Below are 19,630 nucleotides of genomic sequence, written 5' to 3'. Positions count from 1 at the left end.
TTCTTAATTTCCAAACTCGAGTTCATCTCACAAACCCTAGCAACTGTACGCAAAGTTTGACCTAGTGAGGTAATTGCTCTTTTCAGTACTGAGTTACTGTTAGGAGGGGAGTCGGGGTTTATATAGAGGGAGGATTTGAATGTGACTGAAGAGGCAGAGAGAGGAGAATGTGACACGTAATAGGGTAAACGTGGTTGATGAGGAGCTCTAGAACTTCGGGGGTAATGCCACGATTTTGCTTTGCTCTGTCAAAACGGTTGTTTAACCTGCGGTAAGAAGGACACGAGTCCATTGCTTAATTCGCTCACTGAATCCGCACCGTTGCCAAGGAGATAATCATGCAAAGGCATCCTTTACATGCACATCCACATCGACAAATAAACCCTAGAAACTGTGTGCAAAATCATCTCCTGATATTTACACATGCATGAACAAAAAATGAATACAAGTACCAAAGAGAGGAGAATTCAATTTGAGACCTCTGTTAACGTCATCGATAGCTCGATCAAAAAGCTAGCTAGTTTGTCGACAATATGATAATTTGAATAAGATCCATCACTTATCGAATGCGAATATAATGCAAGTTCTGGACTCGAGTTGGATCTAGTCTTTCTTTTTGCTAACAAAGATGCTTGGAACGTACATACAAGTTCTTACAAATTACAATTCGTTGTGAGTGCGTTTGTTGCACCAGACTATTGCAAATTGACTTAGCTTCAAAAATTAAGTTGGACTAACTTTAATTATATAAACTAGACTGACTTAGTGAAATATTGTGAATTTTGTGCATTTCAACGAAGAGAAATTTAAGAAAGTGATATTGACTTTAATTGATGAGGAAAATTGTTCTTGTTGACCTATGCTAGAAACCATCAACCTATGCCAAAATATAAAATTATTTAGTGACCTAAACCTTTTTTTTTTTTTTTGGTGCAAAGGATTATTGCTTTTTATTAATTGTTGGGATCTGTTTGGTTGGTAAGAAAATGATGGAAAAGGGAAATTGAAAATCATGGTTTTTTTTGTTTTTTGTTTTTTTTGATGAAAGTGATAGATATATTGAAGAAAGAGAGGGATAACATCAAGGGAGAGAACCAAGCTCCAATTAACATTCTTCAAATAAAACATCTAAGATAATGTCCGGTGGTTCTTTAAACCAAAGAGCGGGAGTAGTGGAGGAGAGACCGAAGCAGGCAAGTTTGTGAGCCACCTCGTTCGCTTGGCGTCTAATATGGGTAAAGTTAGCTCCAATGATTGCCGAGGTAATTTCTCTGGAATCCTTAACGATCAGACCAAACAAGGAGATGTCTGGTGAGGAAGAGCAGAGAGCTTGGAATTTCTGGAGCGAATCACTCTCAACAATAATGTTTTGAAAACCCCTGGAATACGCCAAAGTAAGACCCTCCTTAACCGCTATGGCTTCTGCAAAGAGGGGGGGAGGAGATGTAAGGAGAGGGATTGGATAAACCCGCCAAACTCAGCCGAGTCACGAATAACTGCCCCCATACCACCGACAAGGTGAGTGGCATCCCAGGCACCATTAATATTCAGCTTCACTTGTCCCTGCCTAGGTTTAGCCCACTTATGCCCTGTGGGAACCTGGGAACAGTTCGAAGAAGTAGGAAAAGATACCATCAGGAAATTTTGCCACCAAGAAATTATGCGGGGAACCATGACATTAAGAGAATCGCATTTGCCCAACCATAGCATCAAATTCCATGTAGCCCAAATGGCATAGGATAGCATTAGGATTAAATCATACTTGTGGTCCAGTGAAGGAATAATGGAAATCAACCACTCACTGACCGAACGAGAGGGCTTACCACTAGGTAGCTTTCCCAAGACTGAGAAACTCCACACGCAGGTTGCAAAGAGGTAGTCCCGGAGAATATGAACACCCGTTTCATCATAACCGCCGCATAACACGCATTGAGAATCAGTCGTAATAAGTCATTTGGCCAAGTTAATCTTGGATGGGATAATATCCAAATAAAAGTGCCACACATTAATCCTAACTTTTGGCGGAACTTTTGCTTCCCAAATTTTCTTCCAAAGAATAGAGGCTTGCAACTCTGTAGATGGGAAGGCATGGTTTGACACTCATGTAATCATGTCAAGCGCTATGTGGTATGCTCTCTTAACAGAGAATAAACCTTTCTTCTCGAAATGCCAAATTAGCTTGTCCTCTGGTAGATGATGACTAATAAGCAGTGAAAGGATAAGATTTGCCTCCAGGTTTGAGAAAAGGTCTATTATCACCTCTGACTTCCAGCATTTTCTGTCTGTATCTATGAGGTCGCTGACAAAGTTAAAGTCGCAATTTGCAGGCATAGGGGTGAAGATACGGAACGATGATGGGAGGGGCAACTACTTGTCCTCCTATATTTTGATACTTTTGCCGGACCTAACTCTCCATCTCAAGCCCTTATCTAGCACCTCCCTACACTAACAGAGGCTTCTCCGGACGAAGAAATCCCCAGGTTTGACTACAACCTAGGAGAATGAGGAGAGAGGGAAGTACTTCGCTTGGAAAACCCAGGCCACCAAGGAGTTAGGTTCAGTTTGGAGTTGCCAAGCTTGTTTGGCAAGGAGTCCCAGGTTGAAGGCATGGAGATTTCTGAAGCCAATACCTCCTTCAGTTTTGGGAAGGCAAAGCTTGTCCCAAGCAAGCCAATGGATTTTTCTACTTTCATAGGAACTATTCCACGAGAAATGGGCTACCAGTCTACTGAGCTCATCACAAAAAAACTTAGGTAAGAGAAAACAGGTTATTGCATATAGAAGGATGGCTTGCGCGACAAGTTTAACCAGTATTTCGTAGCCCGCCGAGCTTAGAAGTTTTCCTTTCCAGTTCTGTAGCCGTTTCCAGAGACACTCTTTGATAAAATTAAAGCATTGGCTTTTTGTTCCTCCCCACAAGAGTTGGAAGACCCAAATATCTATCATGCTACTCTACCCGATTTACCCCTGACTAACCTGCCAGAAAGTTTTGCACATTTCGCTTTATATTTCTGCTGAAATAGACTTCGCTCTTCTACAAGTTGATTTTTTAGCCCGAAGCGATTTCGTACTTATGGAGAATAAGCATAATCTGTTGACATTCCTCCGGTGTAGCTCTAGCAAACAGAAAACTATCATCGGCGAATGGAAGGCGGTTAATTCGGGGAGCACTAGAGCAAATTGAGATGCCTTGGATGTGACCCTCCCGTTGCTTTTTTTTTCAATCAATGCCGACAGTCCTTTAACGCAGAGGAGAAAAAGGTAGGGGGACAAAGGGTCTCCTTGCCGTAGGCCTCTTGACGGGTGAAGGTACCCTTTTGGCACCCCATTGATCAAGAAGGCATACGGGACGGTCGAGACACAAGTCATAATCAAGTCTACCCACCTGCGACAAAAGCCGAGACGAAGCATTACATTTTCCAGGTAGCCCCATTCGATGTGATCGTAGACCATGCTCATATCGAGCTTCAAAGATAAGAATCCATTTTTTCCCCTGCACCTCCTGAACAAAAAATGGGATAGCTCCATGGCAAGCATAATGTTGTTTGAGATCTGACGTCCCGAGACGAATGCATTTTGGTGTTGGGAAACTATATGTTGGAGCAATGATTTCAATCGGTTTGCAATAGCCTTGAAGGCTATTTTGAACAAAACGTTGCAGAGGCTAATAGGCTGAAGCTGGGACATGTATTTTGAAGTTTTAACCTTTGGGATGAGAGTGATGTAGGTATAATTCACTTTCTTCAGGAGATTATCAGAGTTAAGAAATGAGAGAAGAGCTACCATTACATCCTTACCAAAAATACCCCATAATTTTTGAAAAAATAGAGGAGGGAGCCTATCGAGCCCAGGGGAGGTGGAGGGCTGCATCTGGAACACTGCCATTTTGATTTCGTCTACATCAAAGTGTCACCTCAGGGAAGAATTCAATTCATCTGTCACACGTTTGTTAATGGCATCCAGAATTTCTCCATTCGGGAACAGGTGGTCGGACAAGATGATAGTCGAAAAGTAGTCGGTGACTACCTCTTTAATGCCTGCATCATTGTTGTGCCAAGCTCTGTTGTTATGTCTCAAACCTGCAATCCGATTTTTTCCCCAGCGAACGGACACCCTTCGGTGGAAGAACTTAGTATTACGGTCCCCATCTCTCATCTAAAATGTTTTGGATCTTTGTCTCCAGTAGGTCTCCTCTTAGGCCAAAATGGTGGGCTAGAGCCTGCCTTTAGAGGATGAGTTTATTATTTCAGCAAAAGAATTTCTAATATTCCTATAATAGCCAATTCCCCAAATTTGTTTCCAATCTCCTTTGATTGGCAGCCAAATGTATTCAAGTATATGCTTTACGATTTAGGTAGATATTGGTGTTAATTATGATGAAGTGATTTGGTTAGGTTTTGGAACTGGCTGGAAATGATGCAAGAGACAACAATAAGAATGGCATTATCCCAAGGCGTGTGCCTATTGGCCATGAGGAACGATGAAGAACTTGGAAAGCTCTGACCATTGCTCATGATGCTGTGCTTCCCAACATCAACCCTATGTTTCTACCAAAGAAGCCCGAAAGGGTAAGGAACCCAAGTCGCCCGTTAAGCTGCCACCAAGTCCCCTAAGAAGGCATAACGTATCGAATTAGTAGTGTGTTTGGTAGCAGTGCAATGTGAAGAAAGTTGAGGTTCCACCCTAAAATCAATTGGCAGGAAGTATCCCAACTACTTATAAGCACATGCAAAATCCATCATCTCATTGATGTGGGATTCGCTTTCAACACAATGCACTTGTGTATGGAATTTCCATGTTTGTACTTGGTTAATAGGATGCCTTCATGTGTCGTTAAGACCTTTGTACTCTATTTTGATATCCATTTTGAAGGTCCATGTTTCATATGAAATGAAAATTTTCCAACTTCTAAATTTTTCTTTTTGCAATGCAGTTGGAGATAATTTATACAAGTGGAGTGGTTTCTACAGACTCTCACTTTCTACGCACCCCTCTTCATCGTGGCTCTTGATTTTCCTTTGGTTTGTTCAATCCAAATGGTTAGGGAAAAAATAAACAGGTGCACTAGACATAAAAAAAAAGTGTGCATAAATCGTTTCCCTTTGTATAACTATTGCTTGATTTGGTGTTTTCTTGCACTTATATCTTTTAACTTTGAGAACATCTATTGCATGATTCTCAAGTTGGAAAATTCTAGTATGCAACGATATATGTTATACATTAGTTGTTTTATCCACGCGACAAGTCGGGTTCATCTTTCCCTCCTAGAGTATTGAATGACACTTGTCATTGAATACATGTGCCATATACTATTGTACAGTAGAAAGACTGCTAGGGTGGTTGTTTTTTTTTTTTTTTTTTTTTGAAATCTCTCATGATAGGATGGTGAGTTTGCGTTAAACAATTTAGAAAGTGTTTGTTATATAAGTTTATCAAACAGCTGGAATAGCTCAGTTGGTTAGAGCGTGTGGCTGTTAACCACAAGGTCGGAGGTTCGAACCCTCCTTCTAGCGTCCTTTTTTGTATTTTACATAGGCAACATAAGTTTGAAGGTGCTGCTTCACGAAATGCTCTCAAATCACTTGAATTTTTAATAAAAATCTGAACTTTTTTGTATTTTACATAGGCAACATAAGTTTGAAGGTGCTGCTTCACGAAATGCTCTCAAATCACTTGAATTTTTAATAAAAATCTGAACTTGTTTTAATTAGAAGCGGGTTCTAGCAAAAACGTTTACGAGAAAAATAAATACTTAATAGAGGAGTCTCAAATAGGCTATGAATTGTAGCAATTAAACTTAAATTACCTTCTTTGGTATTCACATGGGCTATGAAAGCCTCCTCCTCATCATGTGAAAATTAATGTGGATGGATCATGGAGCTACTTACTGCTAATTGTGAATGGGGTCTTATGTTATTCTATGGATGCCAAACAAGTGATTTCGGACTTGTTAATTAAGAGATAAAGATAAATTGGGCATGCGGCGGAGGAAGTTACTCTTGTTTTATTTACTTTGCTTATGTTATATATTTGCCGTGATTGTAATTGAGTAGCTCATCTTTTAGCTAAGAATGCTTGTTTGCATTGTGAATTTCATGTTCGGGTGGAGGAAGGGCCTCCATTTCTATTTGAATTTTACCCTCTCATGTACAAAGAATAGTCAAGTTAATTCCCTATAGATACATGAAAATAAAAAAGAAAAAACCTAATTACCTCTTGATACTACGTTCTTGTACCAAGAGGAAGAATGGAATCGTAATTATATTTCTGTTTTCTTTACAATGTTGTCTTATGATTTCGAAGAGTACATAACTACTATTTCATAGCATTAATAACTCTTGCATTCGTCTTTGATTTATCCTCCATTCCTTGTTCCTGTGTCCCATCATCAGAAAATTCAGAAATTTCCAGTTAAAATTTTCAATCTACAACCCATCATAAAAGTTGAAATTTATTAGAGATTTCAATCCAAAAACGACGCGAATTGCCCACTATTTCACTGGTTCATCACATCTGAATATATTTTTCGTGGAAAAATCCTAATAAAAAACCGATTACATAAAAACAACTGCATGCATGTATATTATTCACGTCAAAAATAATATTAACACAAAAAAAGACGTTCTCAAACAGAGCCTATTACAAAAATTAAAAAGAAAATCAACAACTAGTAAATTTAGTAACGGCCTTGGTGCCCTCAGACACGGCGTGTTTGGCAAGCTCGCCGGGCAACACCAACCTGACGGCGGTCTGGATCTCCCTCGACGTGATCGTTGGCTTTTTATTATACCTGGCCAAACGTGACGCCTCCTGAGCGAGCTTCTCGAAAATGTCGTTGATGAAGCTGTTCATGATCCCCATGGCCTTGCTGGAGATCCCGATGTCCGGGTGGACCTGCTTCAGCACCTTGAAGATGTATATCTTGTACGTCTCCGTCGATTTCTTCACCTTCTTCTTCTTCTTCATCTCCAAGCCACCTTCCTTCGGGATCTTCTTCTCCGCCTTCGTCGGCATCTTCTCCCCAGCCGGTGCCTTCTCCGCCACCGGCTTCTTCTCGGCCTTCGTTGGCGCCATTTCGGGTGGTTTTTTGTTGAATCGGAAAGGATGCGATGAAGGGAAGTTGGAACGGATTTTTGCGGGGAGAGGGAGTGAATTCAGGTATTCTGGTGGAGGGGAGGAGAGTGCGGTTTGTTTAAATAGTGACCAGTAGTTGGTTCTGATTGGTGGATGGTTGCATGAGGATCGGTGACGTAGATGATTGGGTGTCCGTTGGATTGATTTGGAAGCGTGGTGGCAGCTGGATTTATTGGAGTCGTGGTCAGACTGATCCGATAGCGAAATACGAGGTTGATTTGGCTACCGTCTCGAATTTGGACCGCACGATTTGTTGGAAGGCATATTGACTTGGCTGTTTACTCCACCGTAGGATTTATGATTTTTTTTTTTGTTTTTTGCAACGATTTTATGACTTGTGACTTCCCATTTTCAGGGAGTTCATGTGAAATCATTCAAAATTTTAGGGAGATACTTGATTTGCTAAAGTCTAAAATACACTATAAGATCACTTTCAATTCATAAAAATTCTTAGTGTTTTAAATGGGTAATATTAGATAGATCAAATTTTTAGACCAAATTTTGTAAACTACATGATATGGTTGTTAATTATTAAATTATTACTTAAGTGTTGATTAACATGCTTGTTTCTATTAGTGACACACCATTTTATTTGTAAATTTAGTTTAAAATTTTGGTCTACCTAGTGTTGGCCTTTTCAAATACTTTAAAATCAAATCCTACAAAGTACACATGGAGTTTTATGAATTACTTTAAAATCTTGATTAAATACGCCCAGATTTAATTTTGTAAATTTTCGTAAACTCTTTTAATCTTGATTGAGTGCTCTTAAATTTGTGGACTTTCATGGATTCATTTAAAAAATTTATTGAATACCTTAAATTTAAACACTTTTTTTTTTATATAATTTACACTAATGGGTAAAAGAATAAATTGATTACAAACTCATCATCTACAAGATTTGAAACCAAAACCTCTTAAAAAAGACATTGTAAACTCCTAATTAAATACACCCCTAAACTTTGAACAAGGCCTCTAACTTTTACTCTTGAAATAAGAAAGCTTTAAAAGTTGCAAAACCAAATGACAACAGGCACATTTGATGTCTAGTATTGGCTTGGCAATCAACAAAATTTAATAAATGTTGAATAAAAGTATGGGTGTTAACTTGCATATCTTATCTAAGTGAAGGCTAAAAATGGAGAAGTCACGAAGAAGACTTGTCCCATTCAATCCTATCATTTTTGGGGAAATTACAATGGATAAAGTTTATTCATGATTTGAAGAAGATTTCTCAAGCGGCTACAATTTCATGGCGGGTTGGTTTAAATCAGTTCCAAAATTTGGGATCATTTGGGATATTTTTAGGTTTTTCTATCCCTCACAAATCTTGGCTCGCTAAAAAAACTGAAGCAGTTTAAGCTTCTTCAGCTTTTTGATTTGGATTGAAGATGATTTTTAGCCAAAAAGACTAACGTTTTGTGGTAAGTTCTTTGAATCCTGCATCTGAGAGTTTTTTTTTTTTCTCCAAATCCATAGGATTTGTTTTCTTCAATTTTAAAATATTGCAATTGAATTCTTTGTTTGGGTAAAAATTCAATTAGATTCTGTATGGGTTCTGATGAGGCACTGAATTGGGTTTGAGAGTTTTGATATTATGAGAGAGGTAGGGAGTAGAGTATAACGGGAGAGAGGGAGGTAGGTGATTTGCAGAAATGGAGGGTGAGAGAAAAACGGGAGAGAAGGGGTAGTACATTATATTTTGATTTTATAATTTTGGGGGTTTTGTGTTTAAACTTTTTTAGTACATTTTTCGCAGATATAGCCTACAAATGTTGACCCAAACGTTGGACATAATCATTACTTTAGTCTAAAGTAGGAGGGAAAATCGCACTATTCATATGAACAGTGTTTTGAACCACATTTCAGTTTATTTACAAGATTGCCACTCAGATGCTTTTAGCTTTTTACGAAGATGCCATCATCAGTTCGAATGACGGGAATGCCCGTCTGGTGTTAACATCACACGGTTGGGGGTAAAAGTTAGGTGGGCATTGTTGTCAGTTAGGGTTGCATTCGGTGGGATCGATGGCTCGGTGTGGGATTTGGTGGGAAGGCATGCTGCTTACAGAGAGGAGGAGAGAGAGGGAAGGAGGGAGGGGGATAAAGAGAGGGGTTTGGTGAGGGGAATGCATGCGACTTGCAGAGAGGAGGGAGGGAGAGAGGAGGAGAGAGAGGGAAGGAGGGATGGAGATGGAGAGATAGGGGTTTGGTGAGGGGAAGGCATGCGACTTGCAGAGAGGAGGGAGGGAGAGAGGAGGAGAGAGAGGGAATGATGGAGGGGGAGGGAGAGAGAGAAGGGTTTGGTGAGGGGAAGGCATGCGACTTGCAGAGGGAGGGAGGAAGGGAGGGAGCGAAGCTTAAAAGCAACTGCAGAAAGTTCAATGGACAAGGTCGCAGCAATGGAGATACCTCGCTCTGAACCATTTCCCCTCTCCTCAGGCGAATGCTGAACAAAGTTTTGAAGGAACAAAAAAGAAGAGCTACACATAATAGAATCCGATTCGCAAGGAAAAGAAGAAAGCCAACTTTTCAATGAAAAAGCTAAAATCAATCCTTTCAACCTCCTCATCGGCGGCGGCACCCACGACCACCAGGTTCACTTTTATTTTAATTTTAATTTTTTGCTTTTTCAATGGATTAAAGAATATGAAACGAATTATAATTTAAAATGGTGAAATTTTGTTGATTTTTGCATTCAGTGTTCTGAGTGATCATCGAGCTGTGATGGGTTAGTGTTGGATTTGATTCAATTGAGGTAAAAGCTCTGCATGATTGTGATACGGAGAAAATGCTAGAATCTTACCTTCGATCCAAATATCTGATTTTTGTTACAATTGCTATTTTCATTGCAGGAAAATGTGGTGGAGACAATAATTCCCAAATCCTCGAGTTTTATGAATGCATTCCAATTGATAGCCATGTCAAATGATCTCGATTTGTCAGGTATGTTCGAGGAACATGCAAGTTTACAAGAAATAGATTTACTAAAATAACTAATCCTACTTTTTTAGCTTATAACGAATAATGTTGAACTGTTAACTTAATTTAGGATGAGAAATAGAAGACAACAAGAATTGGACCCAAGCATACCATTACTGAAACCATGAAGAAAATAGAAGTGGCTGCAACAGATGCGAGTATTCTGTAGCAAGAACAAACAACTTTAGGGTACACGAAACTTATATTCAATCTTGCTTCTTTATCTGCTTATCAAAGTTTCTTCCTGCCAACTAATGATGTATTATTTTTTCATCAGATGTAAATGCATGCAAAAATTCCAATGAAAACGTAAATCACCATATCCAGGTAAATCCGAATTGTAGATCAGACTTATATTACAATTTGCTTTCTTTGTGAAATTTTATTGTAATTTACACTAAAGTCTCTGGCTTTTGAAATTCTATATGAAATTGTGAATGTTATTCGAAATCAAGTCCGGCCGAGTTCTTTACTAAATAGTGCGAAAATATGCATGATGAAACTAAATTACTTTTGTATCATCTATATTTACCTGTTATCATAACATGATTTAAAATATAGAAACATACTGCTTATAGGATATTAAGGTTGAAGTCATTTAGTTCCAAAGATGCCATAACTAATGTATAATTGAGTGAAATGCCAGTTTACATAGATATTGTGCTTATTTGTTTTAGGTGGATTACCAAAAGGAGCTCATCAAATATTCTGCGAGCACGATCGACCTTGATCATATGGATATTTAAAGGAGCCATTGATCAAGGGAAGACGACGAGTTGTGAACCTGTGTGCCAATTTTGCCAATTTTGTAGACAAGCAGAAACTTTCGCACTCACCTCTGTCCTATCCCCCTCTCGCCGCCGTCTCCCTTCTCTCACCTCCATCGTCTTACTCCTCCTTTCTCTATCTCTGGAATCCTATCGTCATCTTCCTCGCATGCAAGGCTCTGGCCCTTTCAATTGTAACCAAAACGTGTTTCAGGTGCCTAACATAACCTCTCACTACTCACTCACATCAGTTGGTTTTTGTAATTTGAACTTTTCTTTCTAATAAATTTGTGTGCTTTCTGGATTTTTTATGGCAGTTTTGGACCTTATCTTTTCTGAATTTGTGTGCTTCTCTGGGTTTTTTAATGGCAGTTATGAGGAAGAGCAAGAAAAAGGAAGAACCAGTATTATAAGATCTTCCCAAAGAGTACTATGATGATGTGAGTGCTTTTATCCTTTAACTTGGCCAATTGGGTGCTCAAATTTCATGTTTTTCTGTGATTATATGAGTAAATTTATGTATTTTGTTTTTGGGTTTTGCCAAATTCAATGGTGGTATTTATGGGTTTGGTATTGATTTTCACTTAACAATGACTTTGGGGAAATTGATTGAGTCTGCATTCAATGTAACTTTTCATGCAGTTACATAATGATGAAATAGAATTCAATTTTTTCATTACCTTTCTTTTTTTTTTTTTTAAATGCAGTTACATTTATATGATGATTTACAGCATATATTTATCTTTTAGATTCTAATTCTTCATGCAGTCTAAGCCATGAAGGATTTGATAAACCCACAATTGATAACAATGTGCAGCGGCATCAACGGTTTTGGACAAGGAACAAGTAAGTACCATTTTGTTTCATTGTTCCAAAGTATTATGTAGAGATTGCTTTAATATCTTGGCTTCTTTGCTGTTTGTGGGGTGTCTGAGATAGGATTTAGGAGATCTGGTTTAGGTTTTGCAGAGAGAGAAATAGGGGGTGTCAGAGAGAAATGTGGGAGGATTTAGGCGAGGGATTTCAGGGATTTGTTTAGGGTTTCTTTTCTGCGATTTGCAGACAGAGAGATGGGACAATGGTGAGAGAGAGATGGGAGGATTTTCTGCGAGGGTAAAGGGAACGGGTAAAAGAGGTTTGGGTATGGGTAGGGGATGGAAAAACATTTCGTTTTCCATTTGCTTCCTCAAACCCGAGGGATTTTGGCGATTGCAGAGAAAGAGATGGGGGTGTCCGTTAGGTGCCCTTTAATTGTCACTTTTGTGATTTGTCCACCCTTGATTGTTGTGTGATTCATTCTCACAAACATTCTATGCACAAGGTTTCATGTTATTCCTTCCTTTTAATTTTGATATTATTGTGCTTAATTTCTGTTTTATTTTATTGGGTGATTAGATTAACAGACCTTGGATATTTTGGTATAATAATTTCACATCACGTGTTGCCCTTTTGCATCACCTTAATTGTTCATCAGATGCTAACTTTTAGTTATGTTTTCTTTGGGTCAGTCTCCATCTGGTACATTTGTCCATCCTTCTGGAGTGGAGCACTATCTTTCTGACAGCATAAATGCTTTGAGAAACTGCTATGGAGACAAACAGTTGTTTACTCCGTTCTAGGTATGGTTTTCTTAAGTATTTTAGAGGGATACTTAACTATTCCCCATTGTAATCCTTAACCTTTGTATCTATCTCTCTCAAAAGACGATGAGAGTAGCAACTGTTGCAAAGCAAATTCTCAGATGTATCTAAGCATATACATACATTGGACAAAAACCGAATCTTAAATTGGGGCAGTGAGTTCTGCAACATCCTGGTGCTGCATATATTCTCACACTTTTAAAAGTTGTTTTTCTCAAATATATTGGGAATTTTAATTAGTTTTATGTCATTTTCGTAGGGCAATTTAGTAGAGATTTAGACATAAAAGAAGATGCGTGAATCAATACAATTAACCTAATAGTGATTTGGTTCAGCGTAAAGACCACTGCTAGGGCATTCAAGCCATTTTCTTAATTTATGCACATATATATTATACGTAACTAGCACATGTTTCCAAAGGATGTTAGTTAGTGTTCATGCTCTACTGATATTTTATTCTGTTCATTTTGATTTTGTTTTTCAGTTGTGGTTATAGGATTGTTTTGTCTCTTTTTTTTTTTCTTTTTTGTTTTCCCTCTGTACAGCTTTTCTAAAATTGAACTGTTGTTCTCAATTTGGATATTTGAACCAAGGCCAGTTAGGCTGTGCCTTTGGAAGGTCTCACTGCTTTTAAAGTTGAATGGTGCTAACTGAATAGAATGCGTTCATTCTTCAGTTCGTGTGAGTGTGTGTATGTAGTCTATGTGAGTGCATGCAGTGTGGTTAGGTTCATTCCCGCATGGGTTTTCGTCTTTTTTTCGTTAAATGGTTAGGTTCATTCCCGTATGGGAGAGGTGTGTTTTTGCCATCAAATTGGTAGAGACTGATCTTAATCAAATATCATGCCATAGTGTTATTTTGTTTGCATCTATGGAACTATATATTTACTTAGTTGTTGTTGACGGCTTCGCATGTTCTTTCCAGATAATGCTGCCTTTTTGGATTTCGTATGAGTGTCCCGGGTCAGTTCTGGACCATCAAAAGAGGGATGATCGCTGTCATTCAGACTGCGGGCGTCCACTTCAAAATCCTGGTCCTTTTCTTGATTTTAGGCCATGCAAAATTCATGGTGAAAAAACTGAGCTCATGTCGTTGGTTTGTGCCTCTATCCTATTTCTTATTTATTTATTTATCAATTCTTTTCCTTCTTGGTTCTATATGTTGCTGCTGGTTCCGATATTTCATTGTCCTATTTGTGCATGATATCAGTGCTGCCACTTTTCATATTCTTATCAATGCTTACATCTTCACTCTTTTCCTTCTGTTTCTTTTTTTTTTTTATTTGAGAAGACTTCTATTTCTTTTACTTAACATGGTTTCAGCTTTTTGAGATTGTGTGTTTGATTAACATTTGATCGTATGATGTTAGAATTTAAATTTGATGTGAATAAATTCTGCCGGCAGGGATTTTGGTCTCTGGATTTTTCATGGTGTAATTTTTATGGCATGATCCATAGGTGTCGTGTGTATTTTTATCAACAATAATAAGCTTTTTCTCAGTATTGCAAACAAGTTTTCTTATAATTAAGAGACGAGTGCATGGTGCATGTGTCTTAATTTATTCAGGTTAAATATGTCTTATTTATGTAGTTAAGGCGGGTGCATTCAAGTCCCGCAGCAACGCTCGGGCATATTTTCTCGTTACTTCCTATTACAATTATTAAAGTTAATTCAATTAACTAAAGTTGATTTGAATGTGATGATGATGGCAACTACTAACAACAAAACAACAATCTCCTTGGATTAAGGAGAAAGAACCGAAAGGTGAGGAAGAAAAGAAAGTAGAGCTCTGCACATAGAAACGTCAGAGAGCTTTCAGTGTGCATGTAAAGCAAAAGTATACAACAAGTCCAATAATATTTTTCTTCTAACTTACTATGTTCCCTATTGTTAAGCATTGTATTTGTATATTAGTTTCACTTAGTTGAAGGTCTTGAAAAACTTCATTTAATAAATCCAAAATGCGTATTCCTTTAAGAGTCGTTTGATAACTATTTGGTTTTTAGTTTCAATTTTTTGTTTAGATTTCTTTTTGGGCATTTATGATAACTTTATGTTAGGATATGTAGATTTAATATTACAATTTAGTATAAATTTATATGTTCTTCAAGAAATTAGTTCTCTTAACTTCTGTTGAATAGAGTTATACTATTGTAGGTTTAATGAATATTATTTTTGGTTGATAATTAATTGATGATTTTGAAGTGTGTAATATCTTTTGAAATGTATATAAAAACCAGGCTGCTTATCTTATCGATCCCGTTCACTTATTTATCCCTCTATTCATTAAGGATTATGTTTAATTTATCAAGTTAAATGTGTCTTATTCATGCAGTTAAAGTTAGTGCATTCAAGTTCCGTAACAACACTCGGGCATATTTACTAGTTGCTTCTACACTAAGAAGCATCGTCATTCGTCGCCACTCCTCATTCCAAAGTCAACTGTTAATTTGTGAACAAGTTAATACTTATGAATCATGTGGCTTGTCAAACATTAATTGAATCTCTATTGAAACAATCATCTGGTCAGCTTCTATGGCTAAGGAAGCAGCAGCAGCTGCTGCCTCATCTTCATCTCCTCCTCCTTGTTTCACAAATTCATGGAAATACCATGTATTCTTGAGTTTTAGAGGCGAGGACACGCGCTACAATTTCACAGGCCATTTGTGTACAGCTTTGCGTCAAAAAGGAATTAACACATTCATGGATGATTGTCTTTCAAGGGGAGAAGAAATATCAACAGCGCTCCTCAAAGCGATTGAAGAGTCGAGGATTTCTGTCATTGTATTCTCGGAAAACTATGCTTCCTCAAGGTGGTGCTTGGACGAACTTGTTAAGATCCTTGACTGCGAGAAATCAAATCAACAAATGGTGATACCGGTATTTTACATGGTGAGTCCCTCGGATGTTCGAAATCAGAAGGGTTGTTTTGGTGATGGACTTGCTGGCCTTGACTGCAAATATATGGATAACGTTGACAAGATCCACAAACGGAGGCCAGCTCTTTCAGAAGCAGCAAACTTGTCTGGGTGGACTCTCTTGGATAAGTATACATTATTACTTTAACACTTCCTTCTGCTTTCGCTTGTTTCGATTTCTCTATTCTTTTGGTATATATAGATTTAAATTTTTTGTGATAGGATCAAGAATCAAAAGACCCAACATGTCATCGATTTGTGGCATTGTCATCCATTTGTGCATATTTGGAGTCAAATTTAGTGTACAAATTAGTGTCTCTAGCATCCTTTGTCCAATCTTCTCAAACTATAAAAAAATATTGCTTTGTAAATATAACTAGAAGGACATTCTGTTCTACTTTTGTATGTGTGTATGTTTTCTTCCCTCTTTTAAAAAACACATGGGAAAATATCATTTATAAGATGTTCATTGTGATTTTATACTCGCAGGCATGAAGATGAATTGAAACTTATTCATAACATTGTTGAAGGGATTTCCACGCAAGAAATAAACTGTACATATTTGGATGTGGCCGAATACCCGGAATAGAGTCTCGTGCACAAGAAATAAACAACCTCTTACATGTTGGGAGAAATGATGTCCGTATGGTAGGTTTATGGGGGACTGGTGGAATTGGTAAATCAACAATTGCCAAAGCTGTTTATAATTTAATTTCCCACAAATTCGAAGGCAGTTGCTTTCTCAACAAGGTTAGAGAAAGTTCAATGACAGATAAAGGATTGGCCAAATTACAAAAGACACTTCTTGATGAGATTCTAGGGGGAGACAAGTTGAAGGTGGCCAATGTTGATAAAGGAATCACTTTAATAAAGGAAAGATTAAGCGGTAACAGGATTCTCTTAGTTCTTGATGATGTGAACGACATGAGACAGTTACGCTACTTAGTTGGAGGATCAGATGGTTGGTTTGGCATTGGTAGTAGAATTATCATAACGACGAGGGATAAGAAACTGTTAATTGCTCATCATCATAATATTTCAATATACGAGGTGAAGAAATTGAACTATCATGAAGCTCTCGAGCTCTTCAGTTGGAATGCCTTCAAAAGCAATGGACCTTTGGATGGTTATGCGAAACTTGTAGACCATGCAATACGGTGTGCTCAAGGCCTTCCATTAGTTTTGAGAGTCTTAGGTTCACATATGTACCGTGAAAGTATGGATAAGTGGCAAGCTATATTAGATGGTCTGATCAAAAGCCGAGAAATTCAAGACGTTTTCAAGATAAGTTATGATGCATTGGATGAAATAGTGAAGGAAGTTTTTCTTGACATTTCATGCTTCTTTAAAGGGGGAAGAAGTAACTATGTGATCGAAATATTAGAAGGTTGTGATCTAAACCCCCAACATAGCATTGACGTACTCATACAGAAGGCCCTCGTAAATATAGATCATGGTTTTATATGGATGCACGATTTGGTAGAAGAAATGGGTAAAGAAGTAGTTCGCCAACAATCACCCAATGATCCCGGAGAGCGCAGTAGATTGTGGTTTCATGACGATGTTTATCGTGTTCTGACAGAAAATACAGTAAGTCTATTCGACAACATTTTATTTGTTAATGAGACATGTATTTTTTTTATAAGGAACTTGCATTGTTAATACTTTTGAATTTTCATACTAGGGAACGAAAAACATTACAGGCATAAAGGTACAGCTGCTTGAATCGGATAATGAGATATGCTTAAGTGCTACAACCTTCTCCAACATGAAAAATCTTAAAATTTTCATAAACTGTAATGGACGGTTTTCTGGAGCCGTTGATTATCTCCCCAACAACTTAAGGTTAGTTGATTGGCCTGAATGTCCGTTGAAATCTTTGCCGCTCAATTTTAATCAGAAGAATCTTGTTCTACTCAACATGAGGAACAGCCATATCACAGGATTCGGGGAGGGATTTAAGGTATTTACGTTGATCTTTTTTCTTTCTGTTTTATTTAAGGCTAAAGTGTCTTGCTTTTGTCTGTGTCCCGTTTGAAATGTTTTCATCCTTCCCTCTCCTTTTTTCTTCACAGAACCTGACGAGGCTGACTTCTATAAATTTATCTGGTTGTCAATACTTAAAAAGAATCTCCGACTTCTCCGGAGTTCCAAACTTAGTGAGGTTGGATCTAGAAGGTTGCACAAATTTAACTGAGGTTGATCCATCAGTTGGATTTCTTAATAAACTTGAAAGACTAAGTCTTGTTAACTGCTATAACCTTACAGTGTTTCCAACAACAATAAGCTTGAAATCTCTGAGAAGTTTTTATCTTCGCGGTTGCAAAAAGTTTGAGATATTCCCGGAAATTGTGGGCAAAATGGAAAGGCTATGTAGTTTGGAACTTGATAGATGTGCTATAAAAGAATTGCCTCCATCAATTGAAAATCTCACCGGGCTTAGATACTTAAATTTATATGGATGTGAAAACATTGCAAATCTGCCACAAAGCATTTATGCGCTGCCCCGTCTTGGACGTCTTGGTCTCAATGGCTGCTCAAAGCTTGTCACACTCCCTCCGGAGCTTCCAACAAACTCAAACATTTCACTTGACAACTTTGGGTCAGTAGCATTTCCCATTTCATGGACTATACTTTTTGATGAATGCAATTTATCGGACATTGATACCCTTGCAAATTTCGGTTGCTCGTCTAAATTAGCAAAAATTACTCTACGTAATAGCAATTTTGAGAGTCTTCCTGCATGTATTAGCAAATTTGTGTGGTTGGAGGCACTTGATTTGTGTGGTTGCAAGAGACTTCGCGAAATTTTAGAACTTCCACCAAAGATAAGATGGATTGACGTTCGTGATTGCATATTACTGGAAATATTTCCAACATTATCAGAGATGATACTAGCAGACGGAGACATGAGACCCATTCGTTGGATGGACATGTCTAGTTGGCAAAGGCTATGCGAAAAGTTGGCTTTGGACGTCTCCATGATGGCAAGCGTATTACTGCATCAGGCACTTTTCTCTCTTTCTCTTTTCCTTTTTTCCACTCTTCCACTATGAACGACTAATGAACATTCATTATATGAATCTTACAGGCGGGGAAGTGCTATGAAGTGCTAAGTATTATACTTCCAGGCAGTGAAGTTCCAAATTGGTTCAGTTGCCGTAAGGACGTACGTGTGACTGATCCTGGTTGTTCTTTTATCGAAATCCCTCGGACTTTCAAATGTAAAAACACAGGACTTGTTTTCTGTGTTGCTTTCAAAATCGCGCAAAATTTTTCTGGACAATGTATTTTTTATACACGGACTGCAGTCAATGGAGTACATATAAATGACCCGACTGGTTTTACTTTTCGATCAAAAGAGACAGATGCAGCTCATGTGTGGCTAAAATATATTCCATTACCGGCTCACATAAACTCGGAGGTGGATGAGGGTGGTGATCAATCAAAGCCGTATCTTTGTCGAGTTTATGTTTACCACTTATTTGGAAAAGGGGTGCTCATAAATGGCTGCGGTGTCCACTTGGGAAATTGCAGTATGCCCGAGGATGGTGGTGAAGATGATGACAATGTAGAAGGCGAAGTTGGACCAAGAAAAAAGAAAAGGATGTTGGCGATCAAGAGTTGAATGTGAGTGGCAACATTTTCATTTCGGTCAGGTTTCCGACGTTGGACTTAACATTCTTCAACGCGTCCAAGAAGGCCATTGATATACGATTCCTCTCGTCTCTCTCTTGTGTTTCAGGCAAGGATTTGGCTCCATTTTAACGTTCTCTCCTGTTTTTCTTCTGTTAGTTTTCAATTCTTAGAATTCTTTGTGGTTTTTGTTTATGGAAAACTAATCTCCATAGCAACGGCTAGGAGATAAACCTACACTATAACCATGTACTTTTATTATTTTGATTTTATTTTGGATTTTCAATGTCAATTTTATATTGTGGAATTTCTTATTTAATCTATTTTTGGAATGATGAATATTAGTTATGATCCATAGGATCAACCATTTTTTCTTTTTTCTTTTTTGGTGTAGTTTTGTTTCAACATTCATGCTTTCAATGAACTGTTTATATTGATTGATTGGTATGATTTTGATGGCATAGTTTTGTTTTTTATATTTTGTCGTTGTAGATATAAATCGAACATCCAAAATGGAGATTTAATCACCAAAAGCTTTTATATTGAGAAAACT

At 37.9% G+C, this 19,630-nt stretch overlaps 1 protein-coding gene, 1 non-coding gene and 1 pseudogene across 2 annotated transcripts; 2 read left to right on the top strand and 1 right to left on the bottom strand.

Annotated features, from left to right (window-relative positions):
- The first annotated feature begins 5,439 nt into the window (after nucleotides 1–5,439).
- TRNAN-GUU (transfer RNA asparagine (anticodon GUU)) lies at nucleotides 5,440–5,513 on the top strand. Its single transcript has one exon. It is a non-coding gene; the product is annotated as a tRNA-Asn (tRNA).
- A 1,048-nt stretch (nucleotides 5,514–6,561) lies between these two features.
- LOC137723758 (histone H2B.9-like) lies at nucleotides 6,562–7,143 on the bottom strand. Its single transcript, XM_068462949.1, has one exon. It carries the CDS (start codon nucleotides 7,072–7,074, stop codon nucleotides 6,661–6,663), a length of 414 nt encoding a protein of 137 aa, XP_068319050.1. The 5' UTR covers nucleotides 7,075–7,143; the 3' UTR covers nucleotides 6,562–6,660.
- Nucleotides 7,144–9,227: 2,084 nt separating this feature from the next.
- Nucleotides 9,228–19,351, top strand: LOC137721721 (disease resistance protein RPV1-like; annotated as a pseudogene).
- The last annotated feature ends 279 nt before the right edge of the window (nucleotides 19,352–19,630 follow it).

This window comes from Pyrus communis, chromosome 17 (assembly GCF_963583255.1).
Source record: "Pyrus communis chromosome 17, drPyrComm1.1, whole genome shotgun sequence".
Lineage (NCBI taxonomy): Eukaryota > Viridiplantae > Streptophyta > Magnoliopsida > Rosales > Rosaceae > Pyrus > Pyrus communis.
This window is presented reverse-complemented; position numbering and strand designations above follow the sequence as displayed.